This window comes from Syngnathoides biaculeatus, chromosome 15, assembly GCF_019802595.1.
Source record: "Syngnathoides biaculeatus isolate LvHL_M chromosome 15, ASM1980259v1, whole genome shotgun sequence".
NCBI lineage: Eukaryota > Metazoa > Chordata > Actinopteri > Syngnathiformes > Syngnathidae > Syngnathoides > Syngnathoides biaculeatus.
Window position 1 is genome coordinate 15,229,663 of NC_084654.1, and position 23,439 is coordinate 15,253,101.

Consider the following 23,439-nt stretch of genomic DNA (forward strand, 5'->3'; position numbering starts at 1 on the left):
TCGTGAAATGTTCCCTCAATTTTTTTATGTCTGAGCAACCACACTAAGCCTCTGAAGGTTCTCTTTGACCTCTGTGAGCAACATCAGATGTGTGCACTGTGCTCAGGTCAGTGTCAACCATTGAAGTTACATGGCTCATTAGAAGATTCACGTTACACTTACATTCCCATCAGAAGACTTTTAAGAATGATTCTGTGTTTTTCCAAACTTACAATGAATATGTCAAACATTTTCTAGAAATACACGAAGAAAATACATTGCTAAACAAAGCCAACTATGAACTATAAATTTGAAAGGCTGTTTCCAACATTATTTCATTTATTTTTTTTTTAATTTACAATGATATCCCCGTCTGTTTTTTTTGGGTGTAAAACTGAATTACTGCATGCACATTATCTTTTGCAATGCACACTGACAGCTGAATGATGCTCCCAAACAGTTTTAAGGTTATTATTTTGCTCCCCATATTTAAAATACAGAATTAGCTTTTTGTGCAATGTATTGTCTGTGTTTACGTCCATCATGAGGGTGTGACAAGGTGGAATTTTCACATTATACACAGTTTCATTCTGTACTTTCTACTTTGGCTTCACAACACAATTATTATCCATCCATACATACATACATCCATTTACGTGGCTGCTTATCCTCACAAGGGTCGTGGGAGTGCTGGAGCCTATCCCAGCTGTCAACGGGCATGAGGTGGGGTACACCCTGAACTGGTTCCCAACCAATTGCATGGCACATAGAGACAAACAGCCGCAATCACAACCACCAGGGGCAATTTAAAGTGTTCAATTAGGGTTGCATGTTTTTGGGATATGGGAGGAAACCGGAGAGGCCAGAGAAAACCTACGTAGGCGTGAGGAAAACATACAACTCCACACAGGGAGGGCTGGGATTGAACCCGGGTCCTCAGAACTGTGAGGCCAACACTTTCCAGCTGATCCGCCGTCCCGCCAATAATTATTATATTATTATTTATATTCGATTACCGGTATTATCAAGAGTAAACATAAGCAGCGTGCCGAGCCCGTCTTCGCTTTACGTTGTCCAGACCTCTTCGCTAACGAAAGCACCGCTGGTGGGCGGTGCATAAGGACGCTGTCATTGTAAACCATATTGATGGGCTGCTGTAAATCCTATAATATCTCTAATTATGAGTGTACCTGTTTAAGTGCGGAGAGGGCTGACGTCAGGTAGACTAAGCGGGACAATAAATGTGGCTGAGTAGCAGCTCGTTATGTGTTGAGTTCAGTGTGCTGCCAAAGTGTTCAATTAAAAGCGACTAAAAGTACCCAGTGGTGACTCTTTTTTCCTGATTGCCCATTACCGAGGACATTGCACTACGTGTGTGAATTGTGCCGTTGGATGTAGCAACGAGTCATCCCTCACTCATTGAATCACATTGCAAAATGCACAAACTGAATAGTTGTATGCTATACTTTCACTTCAGGTTGGATTTATTATTCCTATTTTTTGTGTGCAACGCAGAATATCTGTGCGCAGAGACCACATCAGCAGTACGCAATTCCGCAGTTTAGAAGGAACATTGTTCTCATGGTCTCTTATTGCTTCTTCGGTGACATAAATACAGTGAGTCCTCGGTCTACAACTGAGATCTGTCCCTACAATAGCGATTTAAGTCGACTTTCGACTTAAGTCGGATTCCACCATTAAAGTCAGAATTTACATCAAAATTCCAACAAATAATAAAGATAACACTTAGCATTACTGCTGAGAGGTGGATGGAGAAGAAGGGGAGGCTGTGCTTAGCTATTGTGAAGGAACCTGGTCCTCAATCCTCTCCATCTCGACAAGTATCAAAGAGCCTTGTTTTGTGATCATTGTATCCGACATGGGAACAGAACCCTTCACATGCGCTAAAACACAAGCTTTGTCTTGTCTTGAATAATTGTCACCACAGTCGACCAACTGAAGACTTGCTGGTGTCGGTGTCTCTCCTTTCTCCAATCTTTTTATGATCCTCAGCTTCGTTTCCATGGTCATGGATTTTCTTTTGGCAGCAGAACCATTGCTAAAAGATACAGCTTTCTTCTTTGGGGCCATAATGTCTAAAATAGGAGGGCGAAAAATGCGAAGATACTCCCAGCGCACAAACACGGACAAGTATTGGCCAGACAAAATGGCGGATGGGGGACGGGTGTTGTAAAGCCAAAACGTCTTAGGTTGAGACAGTCTTAACCCGAGCACTCCCTGTATTGTGACATACCATTGGATGATCCGGTATATTCAAATCTTAAAGTAGCTTCCTATTCATAAGTAAATTTTCATCTAGGGCGATTTGTGACCTGACCAAGTTAAGAAATGACTTTAAAAAAAAGCCTTCTTTTATCCTGCTGGTTTAACAGATTCACCACGTGATGTATGAGTGCATGTTTGTGTTTGTATGTACAATACTATCTCCATATTGCATCTGAATGGGAGTTACGCTCCATTTCTTGAATGCAAAGTGTCTGGTGCATCTGATACCTGTTAACCAGACAAGGGGAGCAGGGTAGGTAAACATCGAGTCAACTTTTTCTCGCTTGAGCGGACATACTTAATAACCTACTAATCCCCCTCCAGCCCCCCACACCCTTGGGACCCCTCAGAATTCCCCCTTTCCTGTAGAGACTCACTCACTCACTCGTCACGGGTAGAGGGGCGCATTCTCCCAACTACATTCCCCCAAAATATGATCACTGTTTAGAACTTTAGGTAGACCAGCACTATATAATGAGCTCACGTACAAGAGTTTTAGAATTCTGTTTTTCAGAAATTTATTAATGATGATACCTACATTACAGTACATTTTCTGCCATTTCAGGAATGTCATTATAAGCTATATGAGTGGGTATTGTCTACTTAGACTTCCTCTCATTTGCCGGTAGTGAGTATTAAAACGACAAACTAGTGTTGTTGGAGCAGCTCATACACCAACAAACACATTCTCCCACACTTCCTACTCAATACAATAACTGGGAGCATGTCTATTTTTAGCGCTGCCTTGAATAATGTATTACTTTGCAGTCAGTGTAGCTCCACATAGACTGTGCCGTCAACATGGATGCAGCCAGAAGTACTAAGCAACAACACTTATGAAAAGCTGTATTATTCTTTTAGCTTTATTTTGGATAAACACTGCTGAGATGAAGTCATAATTTCTTGGTATCGCCACCATAAATTGCAGTGACCATTACTTAAATGAAGTCCTCATTTTTTTTCTCACGTTTTCTTGTTCATTTGTGTTTGTGTTTCAGGCTTTAGATGTGGACCGAAGTGTTCTATACAAGATGAAAAAGTCAGTGAAGGCCATCTACACGTCTGGTTTGGGTGAGTTTTGCCACCTTTTTATCTCCACCAGAACACAAGGCAAAAAGTTTTTTTTTGTGACACTTAGCAGGATTACGCAAAAACAACATAACCAGTTCCTGTGTGTATTTGTTGAACGCGGAATCAAGACAAAAATGAAAGCATTAAATGATTTCAGAATTTTTCTTTTTTTTTTTTTTTGTGCTGGTCCAGCAACTTGCATTGGGACCAAGCAGTGGAATTTTTTTTTTTTTTTTTTTGGGCACTTGGTGAAGCTCTACACTTGAGTGTCTGAGTTAGGGATGCATACTGTATATTATGGCCAAGATTTGAGTTTATAATTTTGAATTGATTCCGTTAATCATGTATTGAAGCAAAATGGAGTTCATGTCTTGGGTGTAACCAGGATGTTATTTATTCATTTATGAGTTTATATATATATACATACACACACACAATCTATTTATTTTATCTATTTATTTTTTTATTTTTAAATCTGTCCTCTTCAGCTCCATGGGCATGCAGAATTTTGGATCTGTACGCATTTTGTGCTGTAACCTAATTTTAAAATACTATGTTTATTTAAGGCATGGTGACTCAGCTGGTAAAGTGTTGACCTCACAGTTCTGAGGACTCGGGTTCAATACCGGCCCCACCTGTGTGGAGTTTTCATGTTCTCCCCGTGCCTGCGTGGGTTTCCTCCGGGCACTCCGGTTTCCTCCCGCATCCCAAAAACATGCAAAATTAATTGGACACTCTAAATTACCTCGAGGTGCGATTGTGAGTGCAGCTGTTTGTCTCGATGTGGCCTGCGATTGGCTGGCAACCAGTTTAAGGTGTACTCCGCCTCCTGCCCGTTGACAGCTGTGATGGGGTCCAGCACTCCCCGCGACCCTCGTGAGGATAAGCGGTGAAGAAAATGGATGGATGGAAAAAAAGCTAATAAAGAAAATAAAGTGAGTTTAGCATAAAACATGCAGTAACTATGTGGAAGCCGAGTTACATCCATGCAGACCTCGACTGTTGCACTTCCAAGAAACGTTATTCTGTTCAGTATGGACTGGTATGGAAACAGGAATTTATAAGAAATATTTATTTTTACACAATGAAAATTGAGTGAGACTAGTGTTTTTGCCCAATCGTTAATGAAACGCATTGCCCACCCTTGCTGGCTTCCCATGTTTTTATTGGGTTATTTTACTGCATTCAGATATCACTCCTAGATCAAAGCAATCCAGGCTGTTCAGTCTCTGAGTGGGTGCGTATTTCTCTCATCAGAAGTTCTACACAGAGCTGTTTCTGTAGTCAGAACACGTACATATACTGGTTCAGGCAGTGGAAGCATGCGCAGTCTGTGTGTGTGTTACCATACTGATTGGCTGTGCCAGTGCTGAGTGTTTTCCAGCGTCTTTTGTTCGGCCTGACAGAGCCCCCACTGATGGCGAGAAAGAGAGGGAGCCAGGGCGAGAGACGTGAACAATGTGCTGAGCACCGTCTTTCGTAGAACACTGTTGGCTCTGTTGCGGTACCCACGACAGCTGTCTGATCTAGACTCTCAAAGGAACAGCTGGGAGGGCCACTGAGGCGTGGACACACGCCTGCTTTCACCTCCCGTCTCTCATTAACACGCATCACCGGACTTACATCTCTGTGGGTGTTTGCATGAACATTAGCTGTTTGCTGGTTTCCCCCCTCAAATGTTCCCAATTAAATCGGCATAATTAGTACAGCAGTTGGAGTTGAGTAAAGCAGGATACACAGACAGTATGCTGAGAATCAGGCCTAATTTTCATTTCAGTCAATATTGGATAAAGCTAAATTGCCGTATGTCTCTAGAAAACATTATCCTGAACAAGAGTAAGAAGAGATGAAGAAGAGTGTATAGTCTGGACACCCATCCATTATATACAAGTTGAAATACAAATGCAAAAATACAAAATTACTTGTGTGTTGATGAGCTCGTGCACCTACGTCACAGAAATTACGTGACTGGCCATATTGCCGGTCTAGCAATGCCAAGTCGGTTGGAGGCGACACGAAAATATGTCTTATAGCACGACGACCAGAGTTTTGTCCAATACCGTTAAACATTCAGAAGGTGATAATGGACGAAGGTACATTGAAAAATTAGTGACACATGGCATAGAGGACCCATATTTAATGGCGAAGTCGATGTTTTCGCCAATAAGAAATCGTACTGTTAACCCGCTTCCGCTTGTCTTGGACAACTGGGATAGGCTTCGGCCCCCGTACACAGAAGCATGTTGCGGCCACATGTTAACCTACGTAAAACTCTCCGCGACAGACGGTTTATTTTCTTTTTTTAAAAAAGCATTTGACTAATTTGAGAACAATGCATATTGGGAAAAAAAAACATCTGTCGGGGAGAAGTTTACCAAAGTTCGTGTGACCGCAACACGCTTCCGTGTACGTTGGAGATGACTCCCTGTTTTTTTTTTTTTTTTTAAATATGCATTGTTCTCAAATGAGCCAAACTGGCATTGTAAATACTTCTTGGTAATTTGAGATTGAGAAGAATAATTCCTACCTAAAGTGAAGTGATCGCAACACATGCGTGTCTATTTGGTTGGCCACCATCCTTCACGTTTAATTGCCGAAATCCATCGATAGTTTCTGGTCTTTTCAGATGGTATTCCATAGAATGACCTCTTTGAATATCTGTCTCGTCTGATGTAACAACCAACAACGCAACAGGTCTCAGGCATTGTGTATATTCTGCTCCGGTTCAATGTCGCCCACACTGTCGAGCAGCTCTTTTTGACCGGCAATGTGACTCCGTGAAAATGGTGAGGTCATGTGCACTAGCTCTATTGGTGCATCCATAATTTTAGGCATGTGTCTTCTGGGATCGTGTGAGTGACATGATGAGGATGAATGTATCATAGATGCGTAGCAATTCAGGGCTTCCATCGTCCTCTGTGCTGTCGCCCTTGAACCTGGCTGTGGTGGGAGGAAAGAGTAAAGCAGGGAACACACACACACTATATAATCAAATATTTCCCCTGTTGCGATCAAAGTTATCAATGAAATGTTTCTCGGATGTCTCAAGAATATCGTGACTGATTATTATTATTGGGCTATGTTAAGAATGACTTTTACTCCCTGACCTGCTTGGTAAATCGGGCCAACGATCACAAATATATGATCGAAAACCTTTGTGTGTAGTCACTAGCAAGTTTGGCCGAGTCACAGAATATGAGATTGTGAAGGAGCAACTGGGTGTGTTAGGTTTTCGTATTCTCACTAGTCACTCACCACATTAAAAATGAGAAGTGTTTACAACAGCAGTGTTAACCATAAATACGTAAGCAGTTAACCAAGTTGCTTCCATTTCCTCCTCTACAGCTGTTTCGTCTTTGCATTTTCCAGCAGTCTGGAACACTTGTGGAGACATTTAGTACCTCACAGGTCAGACCTGGTACTGTGTGATGTGCTGTGTTGGTCGTCTCTAGTACAGTCACCATGTAAAAAATCATGTACGGCAGGTCAAAGTTACTTGCTTTCATTGCAAACAGGCTCATGAGCTGTGACAACAAAATGGGAAATCCCTCATGGTGTTGACAGTAAAAACATGTGATAAACTACAGGGCGGCTGTTATACTTCAACCAATAAAGCTTTGCCTTTGCACTTCTTATTAGAAAGTCTACGACAGCAATCTATCCGCAGTCTCATATGTTTAGAATGGAAACAGTTCGGCTTCATGAAATCCCGTGTGGTGATTTTATTTTGGTCTCCTGATTGTCTAAGACAAAGCTAAATATGCAGAGTAATATTCATGAAAACGCAGTCGCGCTATTGTAGCCTGGAAAGATATCATTTTGCCCGTTGTATATTTTGGATGAGAAGTGTATCACCACTATACAGCTAAACCCAACATTGTGTAAGTTATTGCTATGTTTTGCTTTTCAACCCATTCGTACAACTCCAGTACGACTTGGACTTTTTCTGACTTTTTTTGCAAACGTTACTTCAAAAGTAAGAAGATACGACAAAACTTAGGAATCATCGAGTAAGTGTACCTTGCATGCAAACAAGAAACTCCAGCATCACCATTCATGGCGCTTGTTAACCAACTCATGGTAGACTGTTATATTGTTTTGATGTGTGAAGAGCAACAGAGACTAACTTTTTTTTCCCACTAGTGCCATTGAAGTATGTTAACTTATGTCCAATAATTACACTTTAATTTGGCTTTGTATTAAATTCTCATATTTTACTGTGAAGATGAGTTACCTCATTTTTCTACTTAAAAAATATTTTTTCTATTTCTACTTAAAAGATTATTGTGAATGTTAAATGTTCAACTTTAAAATGTCTGTACCTTTAAGTGTTGGCAACAGTTTCTTGTAATGTATTTCTTTTTTTTAAAATATGCGCTTATATTTGAACCGAGCTAGGGTTAGGGTTTTTTTTTTTTTTTTTAAACAATTTTGTTAACAAAACATTTGTTTTGGTAGGGTTTGTTGTTTGCCAGAACTGAAATGTGAGTTCCTTGGCTTTGTTCCTGGTGCTCCGGCTTCCTCCCGCATTCCAACAACGTGCATATTAGGGTAACTGAAGACAAATTGTCCATCGGTGTGTATGTGAGTGTGAATGGGTTTTGCAGTCGAACGGCGATAGGCTGATGACCAGTTCAGGGTATACACAGCCTCCCCTCCAAAGTCGATTGGCATAAATTTCACCTCACCTGTGACCAGAATGAAGCACAAACGAGCAGTGCAGAAAATGGATCGATTGAGTTCCTATGGGAAAATTGTTTGTAAATTTGAAGACATGAGGTCTTTTAGGTGAATTGTATTCCTACTTTATACCACTGAATCTATCCATCCATCCATTTTCTTAGCCGCTTATCCTCACGAGGGTCATAGGGAGTGCTGGAGCCTATCCCAGCTACCAATGGGTAGGAGGCGGGGTACACCCAGAACTGGTTGGCAGCCAATCGCAGGGCACAGAGACAAACGGCCGCACTCACAATCGCAGCTCGGGGCAATTTAGAGTCACCAATTAATGTTGCATGTTTTGGGGATGTGGAAAGAAGTGCCCGGAGAAAACCCATGAAAGCACGGGGAGAACAGGCAAACTCCACACAGGCGGGTCTGAGATTAAATCCGGGACCTCAGAACTGTGAGGCCAACGCTTTACCAGGTGCACCACCGTGCCGCCTTATCTATCATCCATCCATCCATCCATCCATTTTCTTAGCTGCTTATCCTCACAAGATTCGCAGAGAGTGCCTTTAGCCTATCCCAGCTGTCAACAGGCAGGAGGCAGGGGACACCCTGAACAGGTTATATAATATTAAAAAAAAGTTTATTTTGAAATTGAATTTCTCACGTGGGATGGCAATTTAGAAATGCAACTTTTTACACAAGCAATTTAAAAGACAATTTTACAGAATTGCTCCCCTTTGAATATATACATTGCCAAATGGGCTTGTTGGGTCAGTGCTCATTTGTGGTCCAAATTTTGTCGCCATTGGTGAATTTGCAAAAGGGAATGAAAAAAATGAGTCCTTTGTAGGGTGTAGGCTTGTAGGCTGAGCTTTGTCTAAAATTAGATTTGTCTGTGTTTTGCACTCAGTGACTCAGAAACTTTCAGCTAATAAAATCATTCATATCTGCTGAGCAGCAGACGTGATGTTATCCAGCACCATCTATAAAGCTGACACATGGCTAAACACAGTGTCTGACTGCTTTTGATCTGGTGTGTGCGCGTGTGTGTCTGTGCATGTGCACACATTTGCAGAGGTTTGTGTGTGTCTGAGAAAGAGAGCAAGACAGAAAGATGGTGTGTCATGGCCACATCTCTCCAGGTGTGTTTTAGTGCTCACCTTCACATTTTTACACGCCCCCCCCCCTCTATCTTCCCTTGAAGTGCTGAGCTACCAGTCCCAGTATGCACAGATACACACATGCACAAGTCATATTTCTTAGTGATAGTTGTCATAGCAACATCCCCCCTGAGCCCCTTTCTGAGGTTACACTGCTGTCCAGATTATATTAACTGTTACTTTCTCTTCTAAGAAGGTGTGTGAACAAGTTGCTCTTTAGACAATTAAATAATCTAGTCACTATTTTCTTTGTCATTATATTTTAGTTTTGCACGTGATTTATGTTCTTTTTTTTTTTTTTAAATGTAATTTCAGCCACATAACAAAAATTACATTTCTTTTGACTGGAGAGATTTAAGTGTTAACAAATGTAGTATTGCGCCATCACGAGTTACAACATTGACAATATACCAAAAGTATGTACTATAAGAACAAATGCACTATTCCATCAGGTCCAATGCTGAAAAAAGTACCCTAAAGTCAATAAATTAATCAATAAAATGTATCTCAATCAATATGAAAGTCCCAATAAAAAGGATTATAGTTCAAATAAAAGCTTCCATTACAATGTACTTTAAATTCCACGTTGACATGAAATTTTCTTAGCAACATGGCTTGTGATCATCACCTTTTTGGAATTTTCTTAAAAAAACATGCAATGAGAACTTCAAATACCTCTAATATCCTCCATAACAAGTAAAGTGGCGAAAAAAGAATTGATTACACAAGTGCATGACCTATTCTCGTGCTCACTGCTCTCAAAAAATTCTCTATGCACTATTTAAGTCTAGTTTTTAGAGCAAAGAGAGACCTTTTACAATGTCACGATAATTGTAACGTTTCTACTTGAAGATCCCTTCGGATTTCACATTTTAGTCTGTACGAGTTGTTGGAGGATATTTTTAACTGAAACTTGTCAGCCAATTGGAGAAGGGATTTCCTGTGCAGCAGTATAATGGTAAGAGAATATATGTTGAAAATAATCAGGTTATATTGTTTTATTATACTGTATTACTGTTATGTTATAATTTGAGAATCCTAATAAGCCCCCTCTTACAGTGGAGGTCTTCAGACATGAAGGGACTGCAGAGTGTGTTAGTAAAGATTCCAGCAAGGTGGTCTGCACAGTCTTTCAGTACCCCACCCTGAGATGCCGTATTGGCACGTTGTTTTCCATTTAGTGTGCCCCTCAGTTCATTTACACCTACCATGAGGGTGGGACTCCTTGCGGTCGCTGGTGGCAGTGTAGTTGCTCCTGACGGTTCAGTCTCAAAGCGAGCAAAGAAGAGGTTACGTTGCTCTGCCAGCTCAGCATCACTCTCAGCAGCTCTGGTGATTGGTTTGTAGTCGATGAAGTGTTGGACTGTCACCCATGCTTGCCTGCTGTTGTTGCTGTCCAAATAGTCATCGATCCACCTCTTAAAAGCCTCTTTGGCTTTCCTTATGCCTCTTCAGGTTGGTGTGGGCTATGTTGTCGCAAGACCTGTCACTAGTTCTGACAGTTACTGTCTTTCAGCAGCTACTTCTGGTCATCCAGTGATTCTGGTTGGTGTAGACCCAACTGTGACCATGTTTATACAGTTTTCGATGTAACACAATACAGTGTCTGTAAATACATGCTGGTCCTTATCCTCAAAGATATCCCAATCAATGTTGTTGAAACAGTCCTGCAACTGCCGGGAAGCACCATCTGGCCATGTTCTGATGGTCTTAGTGTTGGCAGGGGATGATTTTCTGAGGGATCTATATCCAGGAATGAATTGTAGGGTGATATAGTTTGAGGTCTATAGGTGTGGTGCTGGTCTGGCCATGTAGCCCAGGTTGATGTTACTGTAAACGATTGCAAGGGAGTGGCTGGGAAGTGGTTGGTTGCAGGGCCACTTTTGTAGCCCAGCATCTCTGCTTCTGCTGGTGCACCCCATGCCGCCTTCAATTCTTCCTCATAGGGTATGTAATTCACATTATCCAAATTTACCTTGCTGGTCCTTGGGAGGGGTGAAAATGGCGTGCAACTGGAATTAGAACGTTTGGGGTGCAAGTTAACTGTCACTTTCATGAGCCTCAAGGTTAGCATGCTGTTTTTTTCACCTCCATTACTACTGGATGGCACAGAGAAGGTCTTGACAAAAAAAAACAAAAAAAAACAAAACGATGCTTGCTGTACCAAAATCAGTACAGAATGTTCAACAGATGAGCTGCTAGACGAACACTTGACAAAACAATGTTATATTGATAGGTAGATGCGATATGCCCTTTTTGAGCAACATGCCTCCAGTGACGCAAAGGCAATGTCCATGCATTGCCTTTGATGGGAACATCGCACCTGGCAACATGCCCGCCACTTATGCATGTCGGTTAGCAGGATCTCGTCTTCTTATCTGTGACAACAGCGGCACAGCCCATAAATACGGGTACAAGTCTCTGCCTGTTGCTTGTACCAGTAAACAACAAGGGCCAATTCTTGGAGTAACAGACGAGCGTTTTGAGATCCAACTGGATACAATTTCTTTTCCTTTTATCTGTTAAATTCAAAGTCTGTTGCTTCCTGCTCTGTTAAATTGAGGTTACACCCTATATTTATTTTGTCACATTTTTATTTGGTGGTGTGGTGTAAGATTTTTTTTCTCCTTCAAAATATGTGCTTTGGCTCAAAAGAGAGGAACAGTGTCAACAACTTGATAAAGCTGAACTGGATGTGTCTTTTTGTTTTTTTTCTTTTTTCTAGCTCACGTTGAGAATGAAGAGCAGTACACCCAGGCATTGGAGAAGTTCGGAGAAAATTGTGTGTACAGAGATGATCCTGATTTGGGGTCAGCGTTCCTCAAGTTTTCCGTCTTCACCAAGGAGCTCACAGCCCTCTTTAAAAACCTGGTGAGTGTGTACACTAAGGAGTAGGACAAGTTGTACAGTGGGTTTTAAAAGCCATCGGGGACAGGATTTCCATCTTTTCGCTCATTGTCACGATCCCCTGTGGGTGCGTGCATGTCCTTGTGCGCAGGTGGGGAGTTGGGGTGGGGGGGTGTGGTTCCCCGAGAAGCTCCGTTTTTCCACGGTGGCTGCCATCGAATCTCAGCGACATCTCATTTCAGTTTGATGTGATCAAGTCTGATGCTGCTACTCTAAAAGCAGCTTGTGTATCCAGTCTAACACAATTATAGACTCATTTGACTCCTTTATCCTCACACCGAGATGAGAAGATATAGTAACAATGATACCTTATATGAAGGTAATGTGAGAGGCTGTCGATCCAGGCTGTGCATTTCGATGAACCAAAGCCAATTTTTAACAGAAACTTTTCATCAGTACAACGTCATTTCTTAAAATGCATTGCTTTTAAAATGGTTCTACCCAAGAAGTACTTTTACAGTGGGATGAAAAAGTATTTACCAGCTTCTCAAATTCTTATTTCTTTGCATAGTTTCCCCAGTTTATGATCATAAAACAAAAGTAAAAGCTATTTTCTGAGCCGCTTGTCCTCACAAGGGTCGTGGGAATGCTGGTGCTATCCCAGGTAACCAATGTAAACAAAAAAAAATTGTTTTCTAAATGTGGTTATATTTAAAAAAAAAAAAAAAAAAAAAAAAAAATCAAATCCCCCTGGCCCTGTTGTGGAAAGAAAATTGCTTGGCCCACCATCAGTCGCAGCAACTGAAATCAAGTGTTTTCTTTACTTGGCAATCTCATTCAGGTCCGGAAAAACTAAAGAAACTGGTGTGATACATTTAAACCTCCCTCATTCTGATTCTAATCTTTCCATCAAATGTGTCTAATCTTTCCATCAAAGGTGTGAAATTTCTAAGTTGACTTCACCAACAGTAACAATCATCATCACCGGCAAACTCTTTGTTTGTTTTTTTTTTTTTATGAGCAGTTTAAAAGATATGAGTACAATACACTTTATTCCGTTATGTACAGTAATTCAATATCTTTTGAGTCACAATCTACGAGAGCTGCATCAAACATGTTGTCTTTATGAAGATAATAATGCCCATCATTATTTTAATTTGCAGTGGTGTGAACCTGCACTGTGATGTCCAGAGACTTTTTTTTTTTTTTTTAAATTTGGTTACAAAACGTTCAAAGCAATTGACTTCAGGAGCTTCTGTTTGTCTCGCTTGTCTAGTTCCAGAACATGAACAACATCATCACTTTTCCTCTGGACAGTCTGCTGAAAGGAGACCTGAAAGGAGTCAAAGGGGTAAGTTATCAAAACTGCGTCGTATTCTTGGTGTCACTTTACAAGCAAACATTTGTGAATGGTGTGAACGACAAGCGGCAAAGGTTTTGCTGAATTGTTAGCGCAACTGAAATGACAAAGAACCTTAAGATTATAAGAAGGGTGCATTTACATCAAAATGTCATCAATTAATGACACCATGAGCTTTAACTGCCATAATTGTAATTACTTATGTAACTGGTCAGCTTTCTTGCAATCAGGGAGCAGGTTGGAGAATGTTAATTGGTTTGCTTGAAGGCATTTCTGCCTTTAGAAAGGTAGTTCTGATTGAGGATTTCTTGTTGTTTTGGGGTATTTAACTCGTGACCCTTCTCTCTTAGTGTCCATTCTTCACACAGTCGTTTGACTAAGACGAACGGGCTGTTTCCACACACAATATTTCAACTGGCAATACTACATTGCTGTCTATTGACACAACTCTGCTTTGGATCCCAAAAACGCAAACCTTTCAAAACATGCTTTGATGTGCACTTTATTTGCAATCATTTGAAAACACGCATCTGTGAAATTGGAGGATGAGTCTTCATTAGAATCATTCAATTATCATAGAAATATGGTAGTATAATTGGACTTAGAGGTCTTATCATCATTTCATTTCACTGTTCACAATTTTTTTAATCAGTTCCTTTCCATCATGTGTATTCTGTTTTGATGATCATATGAGCGAGCATTATGCATGCGCTCCTGAAATTGTTGCCCATCTTGTTATTCTGGTACAAATGCCGCTTCAAGAAAACGCTCTGATATTTTCTGGGACATTCTGAACAGCATTTACATCAAGGAGGATGAAACTACAATTTTCATCATACTGTGTTGTTAGCTATTGTCAAGCTTAATGTGTATTCTGTCATAGAGAAATATCAATGATTAAAAACCTTTTCTTAAAAATAATGTTGTTGAACAGTACACATCTCGCTAAGTGAAGGTCCACCAGGCAGACATTAAATGGTAACAAGTTAAAAATGTACATCCTGTTAGCAAGTTTACTTGCTAGCACAAACTTTGCTGTTTTGCATGTCTGCTTTCAGTTAATTTAGCCCAACATATGCGTCATACATTGAATATGAAATTAAATGAAAAATATATATATTTTTTTCTGTTACATGGGATAGTTGTAAAGGCAGCTTATGATAATCTTTATTCTTACGTACCAAGTTTGATTACTTTTGTACAGTATGTAAATTCCAACTCCACAAACAAGGAACGAAGACCAACATTTGTTGTCGTGTAAGTGTACCATTCATCACACAAACACTTGTTACTTTTTCCCTGGCCAAGTGACTTTTTATTCGTCTTTTTTGCCTACAGTTGCAATACGATGAGATAAAGTCAGCTCTAATGAGGCTGGTTGCTATAGAAACTTGTCCCCATGACCCTGAGCCACACGATCTCTCTCTCTCTCTCTCTTCTCTCTCTCTCTCTCTCTCTGTCTGTCTCTCTCTCTCTCTCTCTCTCTCTCTCTCTCTCTCTCTCTCTCTCTCTCTCTCTCTCTCTCTCTCTCTCTCTCTCTCTCTCTCTCTCTCTCTCTCTCTCTCTCTCTATCTCGGAACTGTTTGTCTCTCCTTCTTGTGTCTTAGCATCAATATTTTCTCCAAGCGTCTGACAGGGCTTCCTGTCATTGTTCTTTCAGCCCAGTACCTACCCTCTCCCCTTTTTACAAAATTCCACACCCTATCTGTTCCGCTCCTTCCTAATTCTTGTCCCCTTTCAGTTTATTCGTCCCTTGGATGATTCTCATTACACCAATGCAGTGGAGTTAAAGAGCTGTCAAACGTGTGTGCCCGTATACAGTACATAAATGTCACTACTAGTGGAATGGGAGTAAAACAGCGCTCTCCAACCTGTTGCTCAAGGCAATATTCAGCGATACTGTATTCCCGCCCCTCTTCTCACCCCTATCTTCTTATTCCTCCTTCTTCATTATCGCTCTGCATGGTTTTCCCACGGGACCGACCTGCCAGCAGATGGAGAAACAGGATCATGTCCAGACTCGCTTGACAAGCCGCTGCGGCTCTAGGGAGAAAAAGACAAAGTAACAACTTGACTTGCACGTCATGAAATCCTTGAAAAGGACAAAGCATCAAAAGCTGCATGCAAAGAATCTCATTCACGGATGTTTTCAATGTGGATAAAAAGTGCTGTCGTCTGTGGAGAAATGATGCTCAATTTGGAAACTTGCCTAAAAGCTTTTATACTCGATAGTGGTCAACAGCAATCCTGCATTACAGACCTCAGGGAAATTGCAAATCAATAAAATGGTACCTTGAGCTCGAAATACCGTGACGTCAAAGTTTTTCGAGATATGAGCCGTGACTTCACCATTTTTGTTTCTTGAGATATGAGCGAAATTTCACACTTCACCAATATGTTGCTTTATCCAATTATTATTATTATTGGTATTTAGTGTTCTTATCATGGCGGCACGGTTGGTCAGCTGGAAAGGGTTGGGCTCATAGTTCTGAGGTCCCGGGTTCAATCCCGGACCTGCCTGTGTGGAGTTTGCATGTTATTTCCGTGCCTGCGTGGCTTTTCTCTGGGCACTCTGGTTTCCTCCCACACCCCAAAATCATGCAACATTAATTGGACACTCTAAAGTGAGTGCGACTGTTGTCTGTGTCCATGTGCCCTGCGATTGGCTGGCAACCAGTTCAGGGTGTACCCGGCTCCTGCCCGTTGACAGCTGGGATAGGCTCTAGCACTCTCCGCGACCCTTGTGAGGATAAGCGGTTAAGAAAATAGATGGATGGAGCGTTCTTATCATGCTGTTAACATTGGATCATGAATACTTGGCCATTTGAAACGCTTCTGACTGTATGTTTTTAGAGGGAAGTATCGGCAGTCTGCAGTAATAATAATAATAATAATCATAGCTTGCTGATTAACCAGGATACTTTCAAGCTTTTTACTCAGCCAAAAAAAAACAAAAAACCTCCACGTCATGTCTTCTCATTTCACCACCCAAGACAATCTGGACTTTGTTTGGGTTAGTCTGAATCCAGCTCCTGCAAAATGACCATGGATGGGTTCCTGCAGGACTCGGTGGTGTCCCTCTTAAAGATAAACAGGCGTAATTCACTCCCAGGCAGTGGAAAATGGAAAGTGCTGAGTCCAAAAGTCAGTTGTGCTAACGGGGGATTTTCATAGTGGACATCAGCATGATGTAATGCCAGCAGCTGACCCTCTCTGCAACATCCCGTGGTTGGATGGCCACTGTAGAATCATCGGTGTTTTCACAAGCAAGGCGCTAGAAGAGCGGGCATTAGTGGTTCTCAATGGATCCACAAGAGTCCAGCTGAGCCTCGTTCCATTGTGGTTCAGCGGCTCGTGAACCAGCCACTCCTTCTTACTGCTTGATATTTGAGATAAAAACTGTTCCCTGTTCATACAATCTGCAAACAGCATAGTCCACAGTTTTGGTAGTTCAAAATGTATAGAATAAAGCTGTATTGTGCAGTCACACTTTAAATAGCTAAACCATAGTAACAGCCACTTTAAGATTACATTAGTACTTTTCTTGAACAAGGTTGTTTGTTGTAAAAAGAAAAGAAAAAAACTAGAACTAAATAAAAACATCTTTCATACCGCCTCTGTGAAATCGACTAGAAGAAAGTGCTGTTCTATTGAAAGAAATTCTCACTTTCTGACAAGTATTGTGTACGTTGTATTGCCCTTTGCCGATCGATAGATCCTGTTTTTTTTGCCGTTACTAACATAGCTCAAAAAGTGTGTGGGAGAAACCATTCAGTTCGTTTAGGATCTTGGCAGTTGACTTGGGGTGACAGACAACACCCTTGACTTGTTGCCAGATGATCGCAGAGTGCTTGTGATCGGGGTATTCAGTGGGAATTGATCCGATGCCAGATGCACGGAGGACAGAAATCTGCCTGTGAATCTTCAATGTCGCTAAGCCCGTTTAGGTTTGTAGGGTGCTGGAACCGAAAAGCAGAATAGAATGAATTAGTTCCTAGTCAGTGTCAGGGGATATATGGAGAGGGACAACCATTCACACTCACATTCACACCGTCACTGAGTGAGAACCTGTCCCGTCTGCACTAAAGGTACTACAATGCTAAACATATTGAAGGTCCTTTTTTTCAATTTTTTTCACAATTGTTGTGAAAGTCTAGTGCATGTGTGGTCTTGGAGGACAGCTGCACTCCGTGCTCTCTTTTTGATCTATTTTGAGTAATTTGTACCTATGTTTAGATTCGCTGTTGCCTCAGTACAAAACCTGGTCTTCACTGCTGCTGACCTTGCAGCAGATTCAGCACGGAAGTGGGAAAGTGGCCGAGGAAAGTGTGAGAGGAGCCAATATTGCTGGTAGATTTGCAAATGGATGCAGTTTTTAAGGGCATGACATGATGTTCCAGCTTCTGTCCTGACTCCCATCCAGAATTGGAACAAGGGTGCTAAAAGCTGCTTCCCCCTGAGGGAGTATTATGCCCCATGTCTTGGCCTATTCTGCCATTCCCAGCTTGGTCGTGCTCGCAAGTAGTATTTTTAGCAATTACTATTTTTCTCCTCTCAGACTCAGACATTTCCTTCCGTTTACCTTCTTCCAGGTTGTGTTAGCAGCTTTCCGTTGGGCTCTAAAATTGTATTTGAGGCAGCTTTTCTTTGTGATTTACTTCGCACTCTGATGTGTTTACCCTTGAACTGTTGGGTGAGTGGCAGAGTGCTCTTGGATTTGGTTCAGTGGACCAAACCTGATCCCGGTGAGTGAGAAGTGGAGCATGCCAGTCCTCCATCAATAGAGGGATCGGCATCCTCTGCGGATCTCAAACGACGGCATTACAGCCTCAAGCAGGCTGTCCAACCCAGTGTTTGTTCGCTTCATATTCTTTCACAGGAAAAAAAAAAGTGTTCTAAAATCAGTTTTGCAAAATAACAACAACAAATAAACAGCTTATGTTTCATTAGTTTTATTATGTTTTCATACAATGTAGCGTTATTTTTTTCTGATGAAAAACCCATAACATGAACCTGGTGGGTTTTCCATTATTTTAATCAGGAACATTGATTTGATTAGGAGTTAACTAAGTTATGAGTTTTTTTTCACAGAATGACTTAGACTCATAAATCAGGGTAACTCTAATTTTTCTGACGTCGTTTATTGTGGGATTACGTGACACTCAGCTACTGTGTCTGTGTTTAATCGGCACCACACCAGCAGTAATGTTGTTTAATCTAAAGTTTTGTTTGGGTGGTTAAAAGTCACCCTTGACGAAGAGAAATCAGTGTTGCCGGTCGTAGGCATGACCCGGGGAATTAAAAGTCCTCCGTACAATCACGTGGAGCCGCCTGGACTCCTGGTGCCCCGCTGTGACAGCTGTGGGCTGCATCTATGAGGAAGGTGATTCAGTTCTGTTGATTCTCATGGTGACATACACAGTGACTTTGCTCATTAGTCGGTGAGGAAGCGCTCAGCGTGTTGCATTCCGGCAGTTGTCTGGCTTTATAGCCATGGTTGCTTCTTGCTTTGTCTTTTAACTACTCCTTTCTTTCTTTCTTCTTTCTTTCTTTCTTTCTTTCTTCTTTCTTTCTTTCTTTCTTTCTTTCTTTCTTTCTTTCTCTCTCTCTCTCTTTCTTTCTTTCTCTCTCAGAGAGGGGGGAGGAGGGAGGGAGGGAGAGAGAGAAGGGAGGGGGGGGAGAGAGAGGTTCTGCGGCTCTAGTCTCTTTCTTTCGAGCTCTAGTCTCTCTCCGCTTTCTTTCTTTCTCTCTCTCTCTCTTCTCTCTCTCTCTCTCTCTCTCTCTCTTTCTCTCTCTCTCTCTCTCTCTCTCTCTCTCTTCTCTCTCTCTCTCTCTCTCTCTCTCTCTCTTCTCTCTCTCTCTCTCTCTCTCTCACTCCCCCTCCCTCCCTCCCTCCCTCCCCTGGGAAACTCAGCAAGTGGCCACACAGTATGAGATGAATATCGTTGCATCAACTGAGAAATTGAAATCAGAAATTGGTTGGAACAAGTAAAAGGTGCTTTCATTGAGGTCTCTGTATTCTTTCCAAAACTGTGCGCGTGCGCAATTGTGCACTGCTGAGGCAGTCTCTTTGCAGATATTCTGAGTTGCGCGCAAAAAAATAATAATCCAATGCAGATTGAATGTATAACAAACAGCGATTCAGTTTGTGGCATTTTGCAATGTGATTCAATGAGCGAGGGATGACTGGTTGTTACATCCAATGGCACAATTCACATACGTACTGTAAAAAAATGAAAAGCCGCCGCCACTGGTTTCTTTTAGGCAGCACACGGATCTTTCTCTAACAACGACCGCTGCTCTGCCACACTCTTTTTTTTAGTTTACATTACACCCCCCCCCCCTCGCTCTTAAAGACGTACATTCATAATTACAAATGTTACAGAACTTACGCAGCCCATCAATAAGCTTTATAATGACAGCGTCCACCACCGCTGCTTTAGTTAGCTACACGTTCTGGGCAACGTAGAGCAAAGACAAGCTAGACATGCTGCTTATGTTTACTTTCGATATTAATGGAGAAAGTTTAAAAAGAAATGCTGTTGTTTTAAGATGCAATGATTGTCGGAGTATATGACTAATAGAAGAAAAAGTGGTTAAACTGGACGAGATTTTCTCTTTTCCGAGTGGGAAAGGTCTGGTCTGAAGCCAAAGTAGAAAGTGCAGTATGAGATGGTGTGTAATTTTAAAATTCCACCTTGGCACAGCCTGATCCAGGATGAAAGCACAGACAAGACAGTGCACAAAAAGCTAACTGTGTATTTTAAATATAGGAGGCAACATAACATTAACCTTAAAATGGTTTGGTAGCATCACCCCTCCCCGTCGGTAGCTTGCAAGAGGCTGGCTGCTTGAAAAGTAGATCTGCGATAAAAAAGTCTGGACACCAGAGTAAGAGAGGGTCTTCCATAATATTAAAAAAAATACATATAAAACTTGTTTCGTTGATAAAGTTCTACATTGTTAATCTGTGAAATGTCCATTTCATTCACATCAACATTCTGCTCTAGATGTGATATCATGTTCCACCTTTTTTACTCTTCTCTACACAGGATCTGAAAAAACCTTTTGACAAAGCCTGGAAGGACTACGAAACCAAAGTGTAAGATGACTATTTCAGCCAATTTGAAATGTTCCTTTTGTTGTCTTGACCAACTACTTACATTTCTCTTACATCCCTTGTGGTGATCTCTCACTTCCACAATATTGTCAAATAACCTCTGTCGCCATGACACCTCCTCACTAAACAACCTGTACCATCATGGTTATGCACGCGTTATTTTCCCCCGTTCATAGCTTTTCATATACTGTATATCTTACAAGCTGCAAAGGACATTCTTTACTGAAAGGATAATACATCCTCTTTCCGAACCCTTTTAATTAGTGCAATCAAGCATTCGGCCTGGTGCTGCATGGCATTAGTTCATCATAGCAGGGTGCAGTTGTGTGCCTGATGGGGTAAAGCACTCGTGACCTGATGCATTGAGTTCCCAGTTTGGAGCATCATGCCACTTTTAGTAATGTTTGTTCAGGGTTTAAGATTCATTTTTTGTGTTTCGTCTGGGTAGTTGCACTCCAACAGCAAAAGCATTACGCCACATATAATTTTATTTGATGTACTGGTATTATAATAGTTTATCAAAATGTTTCCTTAACCCACAGCAGTGAAAGTGAATGGATTATGTGCTCCGTCATCAATTGGACAACTGTTCTATTGGCTGGTAGCCAACAACATGGCAAACGTGTCTCCCAATTAGCGACAGCCATGATGACTGTAAAACAGAGTCATAGCTGAGGACGCATTAGTTGAAATAGTTGAGCACATTCACCCCTAATAAATGGGAAGTTCAAGTATTAAACTAAAACTCTTGATCAGATGATTACATAAACACAAATGTTGCTGCATTTCATTTGAGGCTGAAACGAGGAATCAGTCGACTCAAATAACAAAAAAAGACAAATGGAAAAAAAATCACTGCCACGTCCTTTATCGTTTTTTCGCACAGACATGGGTTGTTGTACACTTGTGCACATGCTCCACGAAATAAATTGGAGTAATGGCGACCTTAAGGTATAAAAGTGGGTCAAAGTGAGAATTTCCAAAGTTTTGGCTTATTTGACTCTACAAAAAAAAAAAAAAATGATGGATCAGACTGCTGTTCCATTTATGTTAAAAGATACATTTAAAAAATGCTTTTAATAACTGTAAAAAGTGAACAAAATTTCCAGATAGATTTTCTGCCAAAATATCCGTTTAGAAAGAAACCCGAAGGAGACATTTTATTTGGTTTAGTGTGTCACAGAAAATGATCTGATGTCTACAATTTGACGTTGATGCTCTAAGGCAGGGTTGTCAAACTCATTTTTGTCACGGTCTACATTGTACTTACGATTTCCCTCTTAGGGCCGTGATGGTGAAACCATAGAAGTCCTGAATCGCCTCATCATATTTACACATGAAATTTATGAACTACTTTTGGAATCAGAAATCAAGTGTAATGGGTTTTTCAACCATTTTTCATGTTTGGAAACAAAAATATCTCAACATTGTCATTTATGATATATGCCAATTTGAAATGCTGGGACATATTGCAAAAGAATCACAGCCTTCGCGGGCCACATAAAATTATGTGGTGGGCTGGATCTGGCCCCCGGGCCTTGGGTTTGACACCTGTGCTCAGAGGGTTCAGTTAGTACTTTTACATCAAAATCCTACATTCACATATCCTGCAACAATTTTGTATACTGAACTTAGCGATGCGGGTTATGGCCATAACTGTGTTCCCCTTTCACACAGACACACATGCGTAATTATCTGTTGAACCCTCCAGTGTGATGCGCAAAACTTTTGTCTGAGACCGTTGCTTTTAATGTAACACTTCGTAAATTTATGGTGTTAAACTTCACACTCCCATCGCAGCAACTCCCAAAGCGTAAAATTGCAAGGTCGCCTCCCATTTAGATTCGATACCGTTCATAAAAGTGTAAAAGAGGGGAAGAAAGACACCAACGTGCTGACTTTTATAGGCAGCTTAAAAGGGAATACTGCCACACACTCATTTTAAGCAGTACACTATTTTTTTAAATGCCTCATTTTCTAACTATCTCCTCCTTACATCTTCCATGTTGAGCTTGTGTGCAAACAGAAACCAATAACTTGTCAGTTCATACCTTCTCTACATTTGCACCAATCTGCCATAAATCTGAGTTTGGTAATCAAAATGCATCTTTTTTTGCCATATCTGTAAAAGAATACCACATGTTGCATGGAATGGAGCCCCCTTTTTATTGTGAAGTACAGTGTGTTCCTCTCATTGCCTGCAGGAGTATGCGCCATTGTTGCTCTTTTTGTAAAATCTCCTCCAGGAATTCACTTGTTTGGTTCAAAACTCAATAAAGTAGTTTTCTAACAATGTAAAGGGAATTATATTTCGCAAGGAGTTTACTGTCTTTGTGTTCACTGGCTGATTTGAGGAGCCTCCAGTTCACCTGTGCGATGCTTCTTGTTGCCAGCACCAAGATAGAAAAGGAGAAGAAGGAGCACGCGAGGCAGCACGGCATGATCAGGACAGAGATCAGCGGGGCGGAAATTGCAGAGGAGATGGAGAAAGAAAGGAGATTATTTCAGCTGCAGATGTGTGAGGTTAGTTTACTGATCTTTGGTTGTCAAGTTCAACTTGATTGCTGGTACTTTGATGGTTGAGCGCGATCCAGTCTGGGATGCTGGTCAACCTTAAATTTGTTTGGATTCGATGCAATTGTTCCAAGGGAAAATAATTGAAATACTGTAGAATAAATGTAGTTGTCGTCAAAACCTTGGTTAATTGTACTACCAATGATCTGTGTTAAGAATAAGGTAAATCTGCCAAATTTAGTACTTTGAAGATCAGATACTAAAATGTTAGTGGCATATTTTGGTCTAATCATGAATTGTACCACTTCAGGTTTGTCTGACATTAGGGCTTCCTCCATCCATCCATCCATCCATCCATCCATCCATCCATCCATCCATCCATCCATTTCACTCCACTTATCTGAGATTTGCGTCATGGGGATACCACCATG

The 23,439-nt window shown here is 41.1% G+C and overlaps 1 protein-coding gene across 1 annotated transcript in view; it reads left to right on the forward strand.

Annotated features, from left to right (window-relative positions):
• The window catches only part of asap2a (ArfGAP with SH3 domain, ankyrin repeat and PH domain 2a), a 57,413-nt gene that overhangs the window by 15,453 nt on the left and 18,521 nt on the right, over positions 1-23,439 (forward strand). Inside the window, exons 2-6 of the mRNA XM_061843764.1 lie at positions 3,264-3,336; positions 11,893-12,038; positions 13,291-13,365; positions 20,427-20,476; positions 22,888-23,017. Coding sequence (XP_061699748.1) covers positions 3,264-3,336; positions 11,893-12,038; positions 13,291-13,365; positions 20,427-20,476; positions 22,888-23,017 — 474 coding nt within the window. The remainder of the gene's footprint in view (positions 1-3,263; positions 3,337-11,892; positions 12,039-13,290; positions 13,366-20,426; positions 20,477-22,887; positions 23,018-23,439) is intronic.